The sequence below is a fragment of the Lepisosteus platostomus genome, chromosome 19, assembly GCF_059453375.1.
Source record: "Lepisosteus platostomus isolate fLepPlt1 chromosome 19, fLepPlt1.hap1, whole genome shotgun sequence".
In the NCBI taxonomy this organism is placed as follows: domain Eukaryota; kingdom Metazoa; phylum Chordata; class Actinopteri; order Semionotiformes; family Lepisosteidae; genus Lepisosteus; species Lepisosteus platostomus.
The window spans coordinates 4,782,868-4,804,804 of NC_142629.1; the positions used below are offsets into that span (position 1 = coordinate 4,782,868).

Consider the following 21,937-nt stretch of genomic DNA (forward strand, 5'->3'; position numbering starts at 1 on the left):
TGCCAGTTCAAATACAGTCCACTCCAATCCTTAAGCCCGCTTAAACCACTGCTACGTTCATTGAAACATTACTTGCCCAAACCAGCGACTAAGACCACTGGCCGGCAGAGGAATCCTACTCCGTTGGGCCCCTGAGCAAGGCCCTTAACCCCAACTGCTCCAGGGGCGCTGTATAAATGGATGACCCTGCGCTCTGACCCCAAGCTTCTCTCCCTGTCTGTGTCTCTCATGGAGAGCAAGCTGGGCTATGCGAAAAGATAATTCATAATGCAAGAAATTGTAAAGGGTTAATAAAGTGATATTATTATTCTCTGCTGGGACCCCCTACCCCAGAGATGGTGACACTTACCAGACAAGAGCTGGATGACGGCAGTGAAGACAAATCGTTCACCCTGTTTCAGACGGAAGAGCTGCAGGATGAACACGAAGAAGGCCACACAGCACAGAATGGTGGATAATATCATGGTCGCCTGGACAGCCTGGAGGAAACCTGCATGGGGGAAAACAAAACAATTTCTCCTTCTGAACTAGTTCGATTAAACTGCACCCCTGTTCCTCACCACTCCATTAGTACCAGTGCTGCCCCTGGATCCCGATTTTGTGGGTGGTAGCTCCAACGTGGAGTCTTGTACAACCTTCTAAAGTTGTTTAAGCATCGCTTTATCCTGAGCAATAGGTAAAGACAGCTTCCTGCTACTTTCCAGCTTTAATCTCCCAGTATAAAGGCAAGAGTGTATCCTGGAGCACAAGATGTGTATTGCTATGTAGTTTAATAAAGATAATAGCACGTTGACCTAAAGGAAATTAATTGAAATCAAAGCTTTACAACAAATGTTACCTGCAGCAGCAGTGCTGCTGTCCTTAATCGGTTCACACGTGACATTGCAGATCCTCCACAGATCAGTATAGACGTCTTGGTGTACCCACCAGGCCTGAAGAAATCAAGAAAAATTAGAATTGCTCTGGCCTATTGCAGCCAGAAGGTCACAGAGAACTTTTCACAAAGTCAAAGCTCCACCTTTTAGTACGATGTGGTGGAAGCTCTCTTTTTGATTTATGCTTCAATGAAGGACACCTGCTTGAGTTTCCTTGAAATAGGCAGTAGATTGTGCACTATCCCTGAGCTCACGACACCCTAATGGAATTCACTGTCGCAAATCAATGTCTGCTCCCCAAATATGAAAATAGTCTGGGCAGAAGATTTCATTTACCTACAGTATTGGAACATAGACAAATACTGTAAATAGGTTGAAGGAGAATACCTAAACTATCCAAAAGAAATGCAACATCCCTCAGAGTAATATCCCTGCACGATAGGCAATGATGCAGAAGAGTGTTTGTGAAAAACTATGCTGCAAGTACAGGCGTTAATTATGCTTCAAAAACTAAGAATCACATTAGTTCAACTACAGTTTCAAGGGATAGGTAGAAGCTCTAAAACTATTCCTAAAAAGGGAAACAAAAAAACACTGAAAGTAAATTAAACAGTGGGATAATCTCCTGTACAGTTAGTGCCTTTTACAGACAGCTTTGAGTTTGACCCTTTGAAAATAACGAATGGTGGTTTGTTTGGAGGTGGACTGCAGAGCAACTGTACAACAGCTACAGTAAAGCATGAGAGTGATCAATCCAGGGGTTTGGCTGTATTTAAGTCAGCATGTCAGGTTGCCATAGTAATCAAAGGTATCCTGACAGTCAACAGGTACAGATTCTGATCCAGAAGGCCAACATTGTCTCCATAATCATTTACAATACTCTATAAACCTGGTATGGAAAATACATATCTTAAAAAGAATTAGAAGAAAGCATTTTGGTCTACTTACATTATTTATGGTTGAAATGAAGAGTAATGTTGCTGAGATTACATGAAACAGGATAATGAAAGCCAATATTACCAACATCGTCACTTAAAAAGTTCAGGTTTCAGATGGAACTGGACCTGTAAAACAAAAATGTTTAAAGATATACAGGGCAAGGATACTGTACTTGTGGGAGAGTGCAAGGACAAGGGGAATTGTCAAATTTAAAAACACCTAAATATCAAGAAACAACATAATGTAAGAATTGTACAGTAATAAATATAACGGTAAATATAAATAAATAAATAAATAAATAAATATAACCACTCCCAAATACATTCATTTACAAGTGTGCAGAATATACATTTTGTATATTAGACTCCAAACCCCCCCTGTCCTTAGAGCATCAAATGTCTTCAATTCAATTCAATTTAATAAGTGAACTGGGTCTAAAAATATAAAAACGAATTACAGTGTTTTGTTACTGAACACAGTTTTGTTGTGTTTTGGTTTATGAAAATACATTTTAAGCCTTAATCTGATATATTAAACAGCACAATTTTGACTTTTTTTCATTTAAAAACTACAGCTTTCACTGAGGGTTGCTTACATAATTAAGGCACACTTGTTCACAGAGTGTTACTTCAGTAGAACTTTTCTGCTCTTCGATGGGAATGTGGCGCTCAAGATTTTTTCTTTGGTCTTATTCAAATACCAAGACAAACAAATTACTTCAGTGCTGACGTTTGTACAACTCTGTGTTGTTACCCCTCCTTTCAAACCTTTTCCAAAAAGCTGTGTTGGAAGCTCAAAAACTACAGAATCCAATCCAATTGCACTAGTCTTTTAAGCATTAGTGCAGTGATAAGACTACAGTGTCTGGCCTGAGGCTTGGGTTTAAACCTCCAGACCATAACACATGGAGACAGAAGTGAACACTTCACAGAAGACACTCCCTCTGATCCAACAAAGAAGCAAGCCAACTGAAAAAAGCAGAAAACTGTCAGTAGGAACACAAAAAAAAGAAGAAATGATAGATATGTACACAAACATACAGTCACGCAGTTTGGTTTGATGAAAAAAGAATTGAAGGTTTGCTTCTTTGAAAGACAGCGACTTGAAATCTAACATTTTAAATAAAGCTTCCTTCCTTGGACTGGTGAACACAGCAATATAAACCTGTCAGTTGAAATAGAAAACTACAGTAGTAGTAGGCAGAGAAAAACAAACCCACCGTCTAAAACATCCACAGCAGTAGTACTGTAAGTGTACAATTAAGAGGCTGGGTTTACAGCCCAGCTCAGTGCAGCGGTTTCATTCAGCACCTGGTGTTCATTTACTTCAAACCACCCACTTGTGCAAGGGAGCAGGGAGAGGGTGTGGACTGCTGGGCCAAGAGTAAATGTGTGAAATCAGTAAAAACTGAAGCAAAGGGAAAGAGGAATGAAGACAAGCAAAAGCAAGAGTTTGGGAGTTATTCACATTGGGTTGTCTGGGGATTAAAATTGGTTATTCCACTAAATGCACATTTTCCTCTTAAGTATAGGAGTATAAAACACAGCCAGACAAGTGCTATAATGTGGTTGGACATTAAGGTCTGATTCTCTACTTTACTTCACTGGGTTAAGACTAGACAAAATGGCACATTTCTCCACACATCTTTTGAAATTGCAAACCCAGTAACATTTTCTCCAGAGAACTCACCTAGTCATGTTCTTACAGTAAGTTCAGTACATAAAAGCTGGCATTCTTGCAAACCTTTGTACGTAATATTCAACATGAATAATTTAAAACTCCAATGTAGGATGTATGTGGTAAATTGTTAAACTAAGAGAAATAAGTTCTCTTGAAAGTACATGCATGCAGGGGCTCTAAGCTTCAACAAAAGCACCTTTTCCTCAAACACAAGTAATATCCACTCATTCGTGTACAGTTTTTATAATCTTGCAGTGAAGCCGACAACTTCATTTCCGCCCCTAATTATATCTTGCGTACAAGAAATTCAGAACAGCTATCGAAGTTGATTTAAAACAACTTAAGCAGACATCTCTTGTGTTTGCAGTTACTGAGCACTGGCTGCAAAATGTCAGTCGGCATTCCATCTTTCTAAAAAAAATCCTGTGCTTTCCGCCAAAAGGAACACTTGGTTTCACAAACTGGAAAGGAGTTTGCCGAGAATGTTACAGAATGTGTTTTAAAAAATGGGTGGGTGAAATAACAGAAGATCTGGACACTTTTCTGCCTCCATCAGCAGAATGTTCCACTGGGAAACTCCAGTGGGGACCTGTGGTGAATCTGGGATTATGTGTTTTTTTTCCCCTCTAAAGTAGGAGAATTTAAATACCGTTGACAAAACGCCCATTTTGAAGAGGGAGAGAATACAGGTTAATGATCGAAAAGAGCAAGATTTCGGTAAAACAAACAGGAGCAGATGAAAAGGCCCCTCACAAAAGCCAACTGACTGAAACCGGAAGCCTGATCTAATTTACCTACTGGATGTCATAAAATGAAGGCATGCAAAACAATAAATGGGCAAGACTCCTGCAGTAATATTTGCATACTGGCAATATAAAAGATGATCATCACAAGGCGCCTGCAGGGTTAATGAGCAAAGAACTCCTTTGTCACAGACGCACTACGCCGTGCTGATAGCATTTGCAACCTGCACTGCACAGAACAAGAGCAGTTCACCTCCACAGTCAGGCACTCGTAGTCCCAGTTTGCTCCCAGTACTTTCAAACTAGGCTCTGGCTTGCCGTGACCCTCACCAGGATGAGACGCTTGACAGCAATGATTTTTTTTTATCCTTTGCTGATGTTCTAACATCTCCTGCTGATACAGACACCGAGACCTAATGCAAGCGCTCCTGTGAAGATCACTGGGCATTTACAACACGCAATACTACCACACAGCCTTCCTGCATGAAATTCTTTTCATAATGAGAAAGGTGGCCTCTGCTCCATTCTGCTTCCCACTGCTCTTTCAACATTGTAATCCATTACACGAGCCCCAGTTTAACAGCACTAGTATGTTTTTATTGTCACTGAAGCTTGAGAATCCCAGTTCACAGTCATAAAAATGCTGATAGATCTACCAGCAACTTACACAAGTTTTGCTTCCAGGAGCAGTAGGCTCACTCATTCCACTGCTAGTGCATGTTAGCTTTCCTTCCCTTAACATCTGCACTGCAGCTGTTCTGATAAAAGTTATTACAGCCTTTGACTCCAACTTATAATGGGGTTGGGGGTGGGGGGGGGGCGCAGGGCCTGTTAAAGTCAGTGTGGAATAGAACATAAAACATTTTAACATTTGTCTTGGATTCTGGTGTATGCACCCTATACTGCAAGGGGGTAGAAATCCTGTGGGTTAATAATGATACTCAACCTTGCCTCACAGCCCTCAAGTTTCTAGTGTCTATAAAACATTTCATTAAAATCACATTGCAAATTAATTGCAGTCAGCTTTTTAAGGCTGTTTTCTCTCCGCCCTTCAGGCTGCTTAAGCACCAAACAGCTTGTGCCCAATCATCTTGGTAGGATGGAAACTGCTGACTTGGATTGCATTTTTAATGTCACTTTTCATAAAACAAAAGCCGCAGTCTCCAGCATACCTCTGAATTTCCAAACCAGCCTTTGCTGAAAACAGACATTTCAACTGTGGAACAAATGATCGAAATGTGGAAAAAGCTCAGTGTGACTGTGTGATGTTCCTTCAGTGGCTTTTAATAAAACCGCTCCCAGAACTCTCCCCACAGTCTGTTAAATAAGTGAGGCTTCAAGCTGTAAAATTACTTTTTTTTTTCTGACATTTGTCTTTTTATGCGATTTCCCTTCTCCCCAAGGGCCCCACAAGAAAGCTTTAACCCTTTCAAGCGCAAAGGCAAGACGTCGGAGACAACGGATCGACAGACTGAACACTTGTAGGAAATCTTCCTACTGCACTCACCATCCACCTCCTGAGTGCCCACAGCGTGGTGTTCCGAGACCTGCCAGTACATCCTTACCCACTTCCACACTCTAGCATCCCAAGAATAAAAATATCAGGGATACTCTACGGAGCCTCAGTCTTCTGCATCTGTGAGTGTTTATATTTGTGTAATCCCCAGTCACTTTGAAAAAGGCCACAGCATTCTGTCAAGAATCTGAAGGTTAACTCAGTCGGGTCAGGATTTCCCAAAGCGTAACCAGTTCTAATATTCTGTGGACAACATTTAAGTCATCCGGGGGCCGAAGGCAGAAAGCAGGAAAGCCACACAGGATATGGACTCCATTTCCATCTCAAATTGGGAACTACACTAAAAGTGGAAAAGCCACTACTTCACCTTGTCGAATATAAATAACAAATAATTCTATCGGTAACTGCTTCACTCTCCGAGACGTTCAGTGAATAAGACAGATCTTATTAAACTCGGTGCTTTCTCCGAGTTTAATAAGGACTTTTTGTTTTAAAATGGACCCCAAGTCTGCAGCCCAATAAAATCCATAGCGAAAAACAACAACCCTCCTTTCTACTCCCAACTGAAAGGAGTAGATGTTGTGATGTCTCAGTTGCTCCAAGACGAGATCAATTGTGTTTCCATATGTTAGTGACCGGTTACTTTAAGCTGAAAAAGCCTCATATGGATTTCTCATCTACACACATATGTGTTGGAAAAATCAGAAGGTGGATTTGCAAAGATGAATTTCAAAGCTCTCCTGGGATGTGGAGGCTGTCTACAAGACAGAAACTTACATTCCTTCCCTCTGCTTTAATGAAATGCAGCAAGCAGCAGAGGCACTGTTTACAGTGGCCATAAAGGAAAAGCACAAATCCAAACTCTACTGCAAAAGCAAAACTTGACTCTTCCTTGAATCCAATGCTGTATTTACTACGGAGATGGATTCAACCTAAAAGCAAGCATAGAACTACCAGTAAAATCACAGGTGACAACACCAAGCAAAATCACGATATGACAGATCACACACTTCACCGTAACACCCATAATGACATAGGTGTGGTGTATTTATACAAGTCTAACATTCAGCAGTGTTTGACCTGGTTGCTGGGTGAACAGAAATTATGCTATAAATTAAGCTCCTGATTTACAGATGGGTGAATATCCTTTATAAATATTCCCAGCTTGCAGCTGGGTTATTGTCCCTGGTGCTTAAAGATCCTGTGGAGTAATATACAGTATATGGATCTTTATGGACTTGCAGTTTTATGTAACATTTGAAATAGCAGCCCTTTAAGCTATCACACTGAAACAGCTTGTGTTCACTCTGAAGGTGGAACAGCAATCACTGAACTAACGATGATATAGCTGTTCGGTTCAAATCGACGGGACATGACAAATAACCCTGATAAAACAGACTTCAAAGCACTAAGCAGCGTAAACAAGATGAGACAAATACAGCAGAGGAAAAGTGAACAAAACCTTGGTGATTCAGGCAGCTCAGGAGAAGGAAAAGCAAGGAAGCTCACTAATCTCTTCCCATGCAAAAACACTTAAAAGATAATGAAGCGGTTTGACAGAAGTGTATCAGAATTAACAATGGGTTATCCTGCAGTTTGAATGCAATGCAAAAGTAATGATGTACCAGGAAAAAACATGAATGGATTGTCCAAACCAAGAAGACCAAAAGGCGAAAAGGCTGCAGAAACCATTCCACTCATTGAAAAACACACACAAAATGTCACGAAACAGAGGGGTCCAACAGCACAGGCATGGAGTGGGATCAAGCAAAGGAAGATTTGTGCACAGTTGGGAAATACAGAAAGAATACCTGTAAATTCAGAGGTAAAGTTCTTTTGAACGGTATTAACACTCAACTACAGTGGAACTTGAAAGAAGAAAATGCAAAACTATCTTTTAAGTTTCAATCAAACAGCTTTTCACACATGACTTTTCAGAAACTGTCAAGAGCGTTGGTTCCTCGTATCAGACGGAGGCTTTCCCACCCCCCCACAGTACCACGGTCCTGCATTTATACTGCTGTGTTTATGTCACAGAGGAGCACACAGAGCACAAAGACAGCATTCATGTGACTGCAGGCACAGTGGCCCTCAGACACTCACAACAATTTGCACATCTCTGTCGCAAAAAGTACAATTCTGGCTCTGTCCAAATTAGAGTGAGCACATGAAAGCCGTTTGTTAACACACCAAAAGAAAATAACTAGAACCGATTTTGGCTCTGTCGGCATGAACTTTTTATATAATGGTCGGGTGAGAAGGCTGACAGGCCTCGGTACATCAGCCTAACAAGAAGCGCCACTTTTGCTTGTGTAGAACACTGCATGTCCAGGGGTTATTTTATTTTTTTTCTTAAAAAGCCTAATGCAAAAACCAACTTCTTCGCTGGCATGCGTCCAGGGCTGCCTTATAATACAATGAGTTCAACAAAGGCCTGCAACAGGAACAAAGTGTCATGAGCCAGGCACCGCCCACCAGCCATCTCAGCCCAGCCCCGCGGCAAACAGCCAAAGCAAAAGAAGAAATTTCCTGCAGCTGGATAGCCTCTCAATTTCTAGCATGCAAAGTAAATCTTCACTTGGAAATCTGGCGCTAAATGAACAACGAATTTCAAACAACTTGAACTTAGAGCCCAGGGTCTCTCACAACGGCACGACATGTAGAAATGATACCAAATGTGCCCAACGCGACCCTGTTGAGGGGCGCAGACAAGAAACTGCTCCCATCCAAGGGAATCCTAATCTGTCAGACAGGGGCGACAGCTGCTTTGTTGTTGCTTTGGCGGATCACAGCTTCCGGTCCCAGTCCACATCATCACAGATAATCCGTCATAGTTGATCCTGCCTTGCTGGCACAGCGGGCACCGTGCTGCTCACCCACCATGCCCATCGTGGCCCTGAAGATCCCTGTGCCAGGGGATGGAGAGTCAGCTTCCACTCCCTTCACAGCAAACAGCACACAGTCAAGTGAGCCAAGTGATTTCGGCTACTCGGAACATACAGGACTTCCTAAAACTGAGGTGTATTTAAATACACGTAAATGGTCAGGACCGGCAGCTTATTGAAATAAAGAAACTAACCTCAGAACACTGGACTTCTTTGGTCTTTTTTTATTTTTGGAATGAAGGGGGAACGACCCAGCACAGGCTTAGAGCCGTATACTGTCTATGTGATGTTTTTCCACATTAACTCCAAAATAGTAACCGTGAAGCGAAATAACGAATAATAAGATTCTTAGTCCCTCGTTGAGGAACACCCCTATTTAGAGTGGCCACCCTACCAGCGGTCACGAGCGGTAAATAGGTTTTCAAAGAGTGGCAACAGGACCGTTTCGAATCTGGGAGAAACTATTTCCGTGCACGCTCATATTCCTCATGACCGGCGCTTGGCCCAATCGACACGCGGAACCTGTGGAAAGGAACTGCGGAAGGCCTACAACGATTCTATTCCCCCGACATTTAATTACCGTTAAAAAGAAAAAAACAAAAATAGCAGTACTGGCACCAGGTGCCAAGCTGTGGCAGGGTGCACCTCTGTGATTTGCTCCTCACCTGGCAAGAAAGTATGGGCTGATATTCCAGCATCGTATTCATTCTGTATTTAGCTTTAATACAATCATGGTGTTACCAGCTGAGTACAATAAGACCTTTTGACTTCTACCTGTATTACATTGACCGACTGCATCAGTGCTCTAGAGCTTCCTGTTCCTGACAAGTCTGTCTGTAGACTTGACTCTTGTTCTAGCCTGTAAGTGTTCTGTTAGCAATTATGAACTTAATATAATCATTCTTACTTGACTGTTAGGGGGCCATTGCTCTACAGCCCCTTATATCTGCTTAAATCCTTTCAACCCTGCTGTGCTTAAAGCATTTTGACAAAGAACGCAAACGATTTTCAACTTTCATCTCCCAGACAAACTGCTGTAAAGCCAGACACAAAACTGAAAACCTCAGGTGTTCCAGCCTGTTTTTTTTTTTACAAAGAAAGAATTACAAAGAAATTCCTCAGGTGAGGGCCGTGAAGTGTAAATAATGCCTCTAATCCACTGAATATTACAAGGCCCTTTTCCGCTCTTTGATTTATGATTTTTTTTAAACGAGACCTTGATCTCTGTCTGCAAAACTGAAGACTTTTGTTACCTTTTACATCTGTGTATGCACATACAGCTCTTAAAATTACTTTCAAAAACGGCCTTTTCTTTTTTTTTAAAAGCACCAAGGCAATTTGTTTGGGGTCTGCATTCTCCCTTTGTTAAGTTTCACTTCAGTGGAGCACACAATAATAAAAGGCAGAAATGAATAAGAGTCAAGCACAGAGATAATGTATGTCGTGCTTCAGAGAAGAAGTTAGAACATATAAACAAGTCCCCCAGCTCTCAATCAATAATAATTGAATTACTGTGGGTTTGATCTTTGTTCTGTTATTTCATTCTAGGTTTTCATTAGCTTTACCATTAAGTAAAATGCCTCTTAGCTGATAGAGGACTTTCTTCTTTACTTTAATAAATACCTCAACGAGAAAACAAAGGCAGATTCTCTTATTCCTCTTAAGGCAATTAGGGACAGAGCCCCTCTCTACAGACTGTACCCATTATCGATGACAGAACATCAATTTCTAGCACAGGAGAGGCTGCACATCCCAAGAGTGTCTGTATTTTCTTTTGCACGCTGACAGACTATTGACCATTGACAGAAAAGAAACTGTACGTTTGTTTCGCCTCCTCACACAAACACCAGATTTCAGAAGGTCTACTGTATTTGAGTGGCAACTGCTTATGTTTACAGTCCTATAAATCTTCAAGCCACATGTGCCCATATCTGCTTAGTAGTCTCTGCACTAGTTCTGACCCTCGGCACCCCCCCCCACCCCACCCCACCCCCGCTGCTCTGTGGTTTAAACAGCCCTTTCCTGAGAGCAGAGCTTATTTTCCACAGCTACACGTGGCCACTGTGCCACTGCCAGGTTCCCCAGATCCCAGATACCGGAGGCAACTCTCACTAGCTAATTTTACCTTTGGCAGCTTGTAAGAATAAGTTTTATCCTTCTCTCAGGTCTTACCAATATCAAGGACTGAAAAGCTCCTGACTCACCCTTACAGATACACACTAGCTTGTGACCTCTAGTCTATCTTATTAAACCCAGATGTGCCCTAAAATTCTTAGTTTGAAAAGCAAAGACAAACAGCTATTATATGGACAAACCAAGGAAGAAGGTTTTTTCTCCTTTGAGCCTCTGTTGTACATTATATCCCTAACTGTTTTTATTATGTTTTAGATTTCTTAAAAGTTTCTTTTTACTGCGGTTCCATTATTTAAAGTACCTTTGCTATTTTTCTGTTTTCATACTGTTTCAAGTTATGTGCAGCAATTTCATGGTGATTTAATACCGCACACTGCAAAAGAGAGAGGCAAGGGAAATCCTTTCTCTACCTCACCCTCAGATCTGAATTACAATAACTTGAGGTGAAAAACGGAGATAAACGTGTCCGCCTTCCCAGATCTAAAGAGAGTTTGTCTGAAATCCAAAATTAAACAAGTTCATTTAATTTGCAATTCCTTATACACACACTTCCGACATCATCTCCAAAAGCATTGAAAACAAAACACTTTCAATATTCAGCACAAGCAAAATCCATTCTCTGCTTCATAGTAAAGCAAGTCAACAAACTAACAGCAGTAATAGTATTCTCAAAGTTAGTTTTCAGATTAATTTGAGATGTGAAAAAATATTTTGTAATATATGCTGTACCACCTCCTTTTAACGCAAAAGATCCATAGAATTATGGTGCTTTCTAGAGACCCGTCTACAATGAACACGTCCATAAGAACAGAACCTTCTTAAACTGACTAAGGCAAAACTAAGATTATGCTCATAATCTCCCAACATTAGGTTTTGCATTACTTGTAGATTTCAGTGTTGTTGCAGAGTGTTGAAATCTGCCATTGATAAAACTGAGAAAACCTAGTGTTACTTACGCTACAGCATTGTCATTCCAAGTGCACGTTAGGAACACCTGTGTGACTTTACTCCGTCAAGACCCTTTCTCTGCCCAGCTGATGCTGAAATATTGACACATTCCTTTATTATTTTAACAAGATTAGACTAGCGCAAAATCTTACTTATTGGGCAGGGTATGTTCGAAGGTAAGCTTTGGTATGTCCAGAATTCTGCAGCTTGTGTACTAGCAGAAACAAAAAAAGCTCTGTATCAGCATAGAATACACATGTTGTGTAAACTGCACTGGCTCCCTGTGAAATTCCTTGTGGATTTTAAGGTCCTCCTGCTCATATATAAAGCTCTGAACACTAACTCTAGGGTAGCTTGAGAACTTAAGGCATGCGTACAGTCCAGCTCTTAATCTGAAATCTGGTGATGCTTAGTCCCCTGTCCTGGGATAGGACAGCCTAGGACATAGGGAACTGGCATGCTTACGGTGGAGAAATATGAATCAATCACCTCTTTTGTGCACTGTACATGAATCACACTTTTAGCTGAGGAAGGAAAAGATGTAAATAAAAACTGAAGTCAGTGGTGTAGAGCAGCCTAGAGCACTCATCTCCCAGTCTGCTCTGTTTGTGTAGTAACTCCATACCTGACAAATCCGGAAATCCACTACGCGGAGACCTTTCACAAGGCAAGAAAGCACAACAGGATCCCTGCCCCCAGAGCTTTCCTGTGCAGCACTGGGGAATGGGGCAGCGCGGAGAAGACCAGCTCTCACAACAGTTGCCAACATTCGTTGAGAATTAGGAGCTATTCTGCAAGTACGGCCAGTGAATTCAACCCTTGGTGTTGCTTAAGTAGCAATGAAAATGTAAGCCAAAAAAAAAACCCCAACAGAAAACGTGTTTTCCTTTAACTTGTTTTTCCTAACTGACATTTGAATTCTGAAATGCCTGTAAAATGAATGTTTAGGGGCTGGCGTGTTTATCGTTATGTTAACTGGGTGTGCTGCATTTCCATCCACTTTCACATCAAGCTTTTGAAATCCTAGCACAACTACATAAAAACAAAATCCCAGACTTTTGGGATGTCAGGGCATTGTTCAGTTGTGTTGTGCGCAGAAACACAACACATGCTGTGTTCTACTACTGATATCACACAAGAGTCGGAGACAGTCAGATTGCTACACAACTACTATAGGAGAAGCACACAGGTGGTACACCTGGACCTTTGGGATTGGTTGGAAATGTGCAAACGGGAGGCACTTGAAAAAGGTTCACAGAATGAGTAAGTATCCCACAGTTCTATGTCATGAGGATAAACCATGATATTGCATAATTAGTAACCCAGTTATTTTTTAGGGAAGGTGCATTTTTACAAATGCTTGCTGTGGTATAACAAAGTTCGCACGCCATGGTTTATTTTGGTTTCTTGGATTGCACCGTAGTTTAGCATGGTTTATTATAGTAAAGCTGGTATATTAGGACTTTGCATATCCAGCCTCCCCCACCTCCTGGGGATAAATGCAAAACTAATGTAAATCTTAATGTAAATATATAATAAGACCGTGCACAGAATCGTCTACAACAATGCTACCTCCAAACCATATATGCGTTTAAAAAATGGGTTGTTTTTTTTTTCAGGGTTTTTCAGCATATCCTCCGAGTCTGAAGCCCACCCTCGTAAATGTTCTCTCGAAGCCAAGAAATGAACGGTTCCAACAATCACACCCTCGAAAACATTCTGCAAATCGATACATTCAATGCGCGAACGGGGATCCTCTTAATTCCTGCTGACCACAGCTAAAATAAAGGACAGGCTTGGTAGGGTGTAGCTGATTTAATTCTAAATAAACTTGGAATAATGTCACCAAATCTCTCGAGACAGGCGAATACAGCATGCACCGCTTGACTGCAACCAGCAGGCGGCGTAACGAGAGGGGGGAAGGCAAACATTTTTTAAACTTCAAAACTTTTCTCTAGTTCTGTATCTCCAGAATGAACATAACGAGAGCAGAGGAGACGAAAAAGGGCTGCGAAAAGAATTATAATCGGACTTTCAAAATAACAACTTCTGGTTTGTCTCTTGCGGTTTTTCCCAGTATAAAACTGATGAGAGAAACTAACTCACATGTATATGCCTGGAGGGGGGTCTATATTTACAAAAACACGATAAGACGCAACCCCTCCAAGGAAAAACGCGTGAACTTTGAAATTTGTAGTACAAGTCTCACTCTTAGCCTCAGTGTATTAGCCTCACTCTTAGCCTCAGAGTCGGATACGTGAACGGGACAACGCCCCTTTAGTTAACAATATCAGAAAGGAATTCACTAAAACCAAACAATTCGTTTTAGTAAAAAATAAAATAATGTTTTTTTATATGTAAAACTCAGTTTTCTTTATTTTTCTCACTTATCACCGTTGCTAAACATTATTGTAATGCTTAAGTGCTGTATTAAATAGCTCTGAATACAACTTCGTAAAAAAAGGGGGGGGTGATCATTAAGTAAGTGCCTTCCCATCTATATTAAACACATAGGAGTTGAAAGAACACTTACAGAGAAACTTGTCTTGGAAGCAGGTCGATTCAAACTCCGGAGCCAGATGCGGAGACCGAGTGATGCAAGTCCAAACCTGATTGAAAGCAAGTAGTAAGTGGGACTCGACCAGCAGCGCGGATCCCCTCCCATCGCCGGGACGTCAGAGAGTGGGGAGCGGGTGTGGTTTGGAATTTAAGATTGTTGTTTTGGTTGAGGGGAAAAAAAAACTGAAAGAAAAAGGGGAAAAGGTTAATGGACAGCCTCCCTAGGAAGCCTGCTGTGGCACAGTCTTGCCTGAGCGCAAATAAATGCGCGGTCTCTTGTGGAAGAAACAAACCTGCAGGTATCGAGGTAACCGTTGATAGAAGTGATGCTGTTGGCTATTTTTGTGAAGTCCTAAAAGCATAATCAGCATTTAGAAACCATCTAGGCACAGAACACGCGTTTTGTGTTTAATTCGTGAGCAGAAGGTGGGTGTGATGTTTTCAGTCTGAGAAAGTGAAAACTCATTAAGGTGAAAATAAGTACCGCGGTATATAGCCGCGCTGGGTCTGTGAATGCAGTGCATCTTGCTGAATTAGCAGGCATATCGGTTCGTAGCACGGAGTATTGATCCACGGCGACGCAGCCATGGTGATGTATCAGGCAAAGAAAATTGATTTCTTAGAACTGCCCCCTCAGCAAACAGTATACCAGTTGAAATTTGGATCGATCAAGTGTTTTCTACTGCCCTGTTTTTCTAAATACAGTAAATACAGAAGGGTTCCTCTGCTAAAAATGTAAAATGGGGACCACCGCTGTGTTCGTGGAAAAACGTTAGTGAAATAATTAGTGCACACCTATTCCAAAGTTTTTTTTAATGTTTACTAGAATTTCATGTTCAAAGGACCATACAAGGCATAAATTATAAATACCAGTTTATAAGAGAGAATAGCATGTAACGGTCAGTTCTTACATGCTTAAAAAAAACCCATAAGATAGCAGTGGAAGGGGAGGTTAACTAAGTGGTGACTTTTTTTTTTTAAAACTGTGCCACATACCTAGAAGTGTGAACATGGGCACTGAGGGGAGGAAACGCGGTGTTATCCTCGCCAGGCCACGCCGACAGAGGCCAACAACAGGAAGAGAGCTGCGGGAGGTTTGCTCACATAGGAAACTGTTAATCATGCCCAGCGCCCCAAACTGCGGGGCTAGAGGGGCTTTCGTCTGTGCTGCTGTCCAGTTCGCTCTCTTCTGGTCATCGCCGCCGGCGAGCAGCTCTTGAGAGAGAACTTCTAATTGAGTTCTGTCTGACGCCTCCCCCCCTCGAGTTGTCAGTTAATACGGAGCAAATACATTTATCACAGGAGAACCGCCTTCTCCCCGGTTTAGGAAGGTTATCCTCCACGTCTTGGATGTTACCAGCAGCTGAATGGCTTGTCCACCATACCTAAACCGGCTTCCTCCCTCCTAGTTTTGATTCAGCCTTTGCTTTGAATTTCTGTGATTACTTTAGACAATGAAAGGTCCCCTCCCTCCTCTTCACCATCTGCATTCGTCTTTGAGACAGCGGTCATTTCCTGTCTCTGCCTTCAGCGTCATTCTCAAAGTTTTTTTTTCAGCCTTTTTTCTTCCCTCTTTGTTTCCTGTGTTTTACGACCAAGACAGACCGTAATGTTTTAAATTCGCTGGAAACGGTTATCCAAGCTTTCTTTTTTGGTGGAAGTCATGAAATAGACATCTTGAAACTCGCATCAAGTGAGCCTGGAGACATTTTCAAGCATTGTGCTGTCATGAAGGGGGTGTATTGCTTTCCTCTGCTGGCAGACGTCTGTGAAAACATTCAGGGCTTTTATTTATTGTCATTTTAATGCAGGGAAAGTAACAAGGTTTCTGTTCCATCACACGTTTTGTCCTGTGCTTATCTGCTTCATTGTGATCCTTTTGTTTACATCTGTGGCATGATTATTTGTGGTAAATATTTAGATACACCTCCAGAGTGTATTTTCTCTCAGAGCACAAAGTAGCAACATAGTAATAATTTCCTGAAACTAACTTCACAAATTAAAACAGTCATTTTTGTGGTCTGTTTTTACATCTTTACTTTTAGCTTTAAGTATTCTTTTCACATTCTCCAGTAAACCGGTGCTATATTTAAAGACTTGACAGATACAGTATATGAGAAGCAATGACACCCAATATTGTGTATCCTCTTTTTAACAACTGTTCGTAAGAGGCCTCTCAGACTATAAGATCATTTCAAATACTGTAAGTCCAAAGGCATTATGGAGCTAGCGCAGCTTGGTTCATTTAAAAAATCTGTTTATGTTATGTTTTATGGTGAAGCTTTCACCAAAATGTGTCTCACTTTATGGTGGAAATAAGGGCTTAGTCTTTTTTGTCAAATATTCTTGTCTGTTTTGATTTAAACTGTGCACTGTGCCCTGTCTACAACACAAACTCATCTGAATGTGGTTTATTGTATTGAATGACATTTGTTTAAACAATGCAGAGCTTTGCTTTTGTAAGTGGGTGTGGGTTAAAAATCTGTTCTATATTTACTGGAACAGAGAAGAGATAGAAAAGGAAATATCTTAATCAGTTGGTTAAGGTTTCAGAGGTGAGCGAAGTGGTGATTCTCTTATAATCAGAAGCATATTAGGTAGAATATATACTTGCCTCACCACGCTAAAAAAATTTCATGTGAACATTGAGAGCATTTGTTTCCATTTTGACAGGTCCTGACTGTACACTACTGCATTGGGGACAGGGTAGGTCTGAGTTCTAACAACTCAACTTACTGGAAACAGGACAAACACTGGAAGGAAAAAATCTGGTGAATGCATCAGGGATTCAAACTAAATCAAACACTTGTATACCAGCATGGAGTCTTTTGATGAGATGCAAAGAACTTAAAACCTACTTTTTTAGTGAAATCCCTATGTGTGTCTCATGGAGAGCAAGCTGGGGTATGCGAAAAGACAAATTACTAATGTAAGAAATTGTAAATGGCTAATAAAGTGATCTTATCTTATCTTATGTTATCTATATTAATTGTAAGATCCTATTTTACTCTGAAAAAACAGTGAAGGAAGATTGTTGTCTTTTCCTTGATGTTTTTTCCGATGTTTTGGCTGATTACACGCCTGCTTTTCCGAGAAGCTCATCTGATGAAGACATAGAGGGGTGGATCAGAAAAACGAACTGGCCCTGAGAAAAAAAAAATGTGTTCCCAAAGTCACTCTTTCATTATTGTACTGCTGGCCTGAGACATTCATCTCAGGCCTTCTGCCTGCAGTTACTGTCACTGATTATGACACTGACACAGCTGTATGGAGAGGCTGAGGAATGTGAGGAATTCTCTGCGTGTATAGAGGCGGTCAGCCATGAGCAACACTGTTTTGCCAGTCGGCCACATTGGCTGGGCACCAGATATTTGGTAACCGTCTTTTAAACTGAATTTTCTTCTGTCCTTGCCTCCTGAAGGCTTGACCAGTCCAGAAGAAAAGCATGTTTTCCATTCTGTATGGTCATGTTGCGTTACTGTATTATGAGTATTAATTAGGACCTTGTGCCTGGGCCTTGGTTTCTAGTCATTTGGGGGTGGATTCCTAGACCCCGACTTTTGTTGTCGAAATTACAATTGCTTTTGTTGCTAAATATGCAAATTCCACTACTGCTTTACAGGCAAAACCTTTGTAAGGGTAGTAGTGTCTAAAGTTGTGCTCTTTTTGAAATAGAAATCGTCGAGTTTTTCTGTTTGTGTTTCACGTACAGTATGGTAACAGCCAACAACAGGAAGAGAGCTGCGGGAGGTTTGCTCACATAGGAAACTGTTAATCATGCCCAGCGCCCCAAACTGCGGGGCTAGAGGGGCTTTCGTCTGTGCTGCTGTCCAGTTCGCTCTCTTCTGGTCATCGCCCGCCGGCGAGCAGCTCTTGAGAGAGAACTTATAATTGAGTTCTGTCTGACGCCTTCCCTCATCGAGTTGTCTGTTAACACGGAGCAAATACATTTATCACAGGAGAACCACATTCTCCTCTGTTTAGGAGGTTATCCTCCACGTCTTGGATGCTACCAGCAGCTGAATGGCTTGTCCACCATACCTAAACCTGCTTCCTCCCTCCTAGTTTTGATTCAGCCTTTGCTTTGAATTTCTGTGCTTTCTTCCAACAAAGAAAGGTCCCCTCCCTCCTCTTCACCATCTGCATTCGTCTTTGAGACAGCGGTCCTTTCCTGTCTCTGCCTTCTGCGTCATTCTCAAAGTTTTGGGTTTTTTTTGTGTGTTTCTGTTACTTTATGTTAACAGTCAACTAAGACCATAGCTTCTTATGCTTTTAAGTTCACTTTGACCCCCTGCACTGCCTCCTGTCCTTTCATTCTTTCATTCATGCTCACTCACTGTCCTGCACTGTGCAGTCAGTTCTTCCTGGGCCCTGACAAGGTGGGGCTCAAGTTTCACAGGAGGGGTGGGTTCTATGGGAGAACCTGCCTGGCATGAAGGTGAACAGGCTCTGCCCTTCAGCTACAACAGGTGTGCGGTGTGGGGTGTGGCTGTTCAGGGAAAGGAGGGGTTGCTGGTGTGAGAACTGCTTCACCCTCCACTGCTACCTGGAGTGTATAAGCTACTGCTGCTGAGGTTTACATAATCAAAACTGTCAAAGGCGACATGACACCTCCATCACATATCTAACAGAAAGTGTCTCCATTCTGATGATTCAATTAATTCATTTATTGAGTACTGAAGTTTTTCCAACCCTAACCCAAAAGACACAATCTAATCCTAATCACAGAACTATATCTATAATTAGTTGTAAATGTACTCCACCTGGAAGTGCAGCTTTGGTTTCTGGGCTGTTTGCACAACATGCAACAGTTAGTCACTTTTATTTGCATTTCTCAGATCACCCCATGTTCCACTTACTCTCTCGGACTTTGCAGAGACTGTAAATTTCAACAGCCTCCCCTTTTCGCGGTAATCTGAGTTCAGTTTTTGTTTCACTGGGGACTAAGATATTTTCTCTTCTGCTGACACCATGCAGACACACCTACAGTTTATAAAACAGAGCCAGAAGAGACTTCTTTGGGGATTTTCATTAGTTGGGTGTAAAGGCAGCAAATTGTTCTGTGGAGCAAAATACAGAATTACCTCAAAGGATTTAGAAGACAATGACTTGACCAAAGAGTCAAAAGACGTTGAAAAATCGACCCTGTTCCCCTGTAATGAGGTTAGTCGTATTGACAGCCTCTGTGTGTGAGTTTTAATGGAAGCCTAGCCAACATTCTTCTCTGTATTGCTTTTCCAGACGCAGCCTTGTGAAATAAGGAAATTGGCAACAACACATTAGTCAAAATCCAAAATGTAGTGTCTGAGAGTTGACATCAGAGAGCCTGCCTTTGTGTTTGTGTGTTTCCAAAGTACTCCACCAGTAAATCTGATTAAAACAAATTTAGGAAATATTTATTGACCGAGGACAATTAATCATTCTTTCCGTACCGTGATCACTGATTGACTGCTCCTGCAGGAAGAAATGAGAGCCATTGATATGAAGAGATCCTCCCAAGCCTCAGGTGTAGTGATTTTTAGTTTAAAAAAAGCATGAACATTGTGAGAGAGACAGCACACATGTAATCAGTTACAGAACCTGATTTAGTAGCTACAGATGTTAAAACTTCAGAAGTGACAAACGGCAAACCAAGAAGGGAAGTTTTGCAAAAGGTTTTAGAATTTTGTGACGATATCCAATTGGATTTCTGCCTCTTTTCGGTTGTGAAAGACGTTTCTTTGTTTTTTTACGTTTCACGCAGTATATAAATGGTGAATTCCTGTAAAAAAAAAAACCCAACAATATTTCCAGTCCTCATTCTTAACACACCTAGTGTAACGCTGTTCTCACTGCCTCTTGTCTGTTTTAATATTCACTCCAGGGCCCAGCTGTCATTCTCAAAGACCTCACATTTGCAATTTATTAGAAAAGAGCCCTGGTTTTCATTTCAACGTGCAGTTAGTTGCAAGATGGTGGTTAAGTGCGGTAATTAAATTAGCCACTGACTTTAACGAGCTTAGCAAGGCAGGGCTGTGATGGGAGATCTCTAAGGAAAACGTGGTTACTGCTGTACAAGGTGCTGGTGGACGAGTAGGAGGCAATATTCCCTCTGGTGCAGAATTTCTAAGCCAGTGCCTCCCTAGGGCACTGTGAACAGGGACAGTGTGCTAAAAATCATACCTAATTTTGGACTATTTGGTCATCAAATAATCCAAAACACTATAAGTATAAAATCACTTTATTCGCCATATGCAATTTCTTGTGTTAGGAATTTGTCTTTTCACATACCCCAACTTGCTCTCCATGAGACACACACACAGGGAGAGAAGCCTGGGGTCAGAGCGCAGGGTCAGACATTTATATGGCACCCCTGGAGCAGCTGGGGTTAAGGGCCTTGCTCAGGGGCCCAGCGGAGTAGGATTCCTCTGCCGGCTGCGGGATTTGAACCAGCAACCTTCCAGCCACAGGCGCAGATCCTTAGCCAGAGTGCCACCGCTCCGCCCTATTAACCCATGTGTCTTCAGTGACAGTGAATTGGGCTCCTTCCTATGCAAGAAATGCTCTGAGATCCTTTGGTGCGGAAAGAGCTATATAAATGCATGCAGCTATCCATTATAATTATTTACAGGTACTTGCATTCTGTCCCTTCTTCATCTGACTTGGTCATAAGAAAAACAATACTTTACACAGAGGTCTGTGGGACTCCTGTGTTAATTTTACACGTAAGCTTGTGTATGACATCTTAACATATTTGTATTTCTATGAATATTGATGGTTTATGTTACTTTATGTCACACTTAACGTCTCTCTTATAGCTTGTTGCTCAGTTCTGCATTCTGTTATTGTTAAGAAACAAAAAAGCAATTCAGTTATATGGAAACAGGTTCAGGTATCAGTTCTTATTTTACCGTAAATGGTCCAACAGGTTTCTCCAGCCCTTGCAGCAGTCTTCTGAGGATGTAATAACTCCAACCTGTCTTTGTATGAAGGCATTGTTCTTTGAACATTTCCACAGGAAAAGGGCTCGCAGAAGGCCGGCTCTCTGTAATCAGAACAGACCCAGTATTAAACCAGCCCGCTGGAACAGTTAACGCAGCAGGCCTGCACATTTTAAAATTCATTTTCCACGGCTGATCATGCTAGTGCCTCAGGTCTCAATTACTGTGCACTGGTTTCACATGGTCTATCTAATACTTTACCATAATTCCAGTTCGGCCATGACTGCTCTCTATTGGGAAGTTCACAGTTGCAAAGGAGGAAATGTGTTGTGATTTCAGAAGGCACTTTTCCATCATGTTTCAGTACAATCCCTTTGAAATGACTCTTCCCTATGACTAAACCAATTCAGAAATTCTCATGCTCGAGATTTTTAACGATTGTCAAATATTGACTATTTTCTGATATACGTAATTTTTGTATTGTTTCTGATGAGCTCATTTTGTACTTTAATTACACTTTGCCCCATGATTACTGTCAGTACGACTGTCAAAGAGCCTTCTGAGAACTTATGGAACCATTCAGTGATCTCCCTCAGCGCTGCCATTTCTGTGTACAGCTTTGCTCTTATTTCACATTGATGTTTTCTGCATTTTAGGTCTAAATGAATTCAGTCATGTACTGCACCAAGAGTCACTGAATGGTCACTGAAGGGCTGAAGCAAAAACAATGACCCCAGAA

At 41.5% G+C, this 21,937-nt stretch overlaps 1 protein-coding gene across 1 annotated transcript in view; it reads right to left on the reverse strand.

The window, feature by feature from the left end:
• emp2 (epithelial membrane protein 2) overlaps positions 1-14,455 on the reverse strand; it is a 16,417-nt gene extending 1,962 nt beyond the window's left edge. Inside the window, exons 1-4 of the mRNA XM_088612963.1 lie at positions 14,253-14,455; positions 1,824-1,939; positions 839-932; positions 350-490 (exon numbers count right to left, since the gene is read on the reverse strand). Of these exons, the coding sequence (XP_088469089.1) occupies positions 350-490; positions 839-932; positions 1,824-1,901 (313 nt within the window). The 5' untranslated portion in view covers positions 1,902-1,939; positions 14,253-14,455. The remainder of the gene's footprint in view (positions 1-349; positions 491-838; positions 933-1,823; positions 1,940-14,252) is intronic.
• Between the last annotated feature and the right edge of the window lie 7,482 nt (positions 14,456-21,937).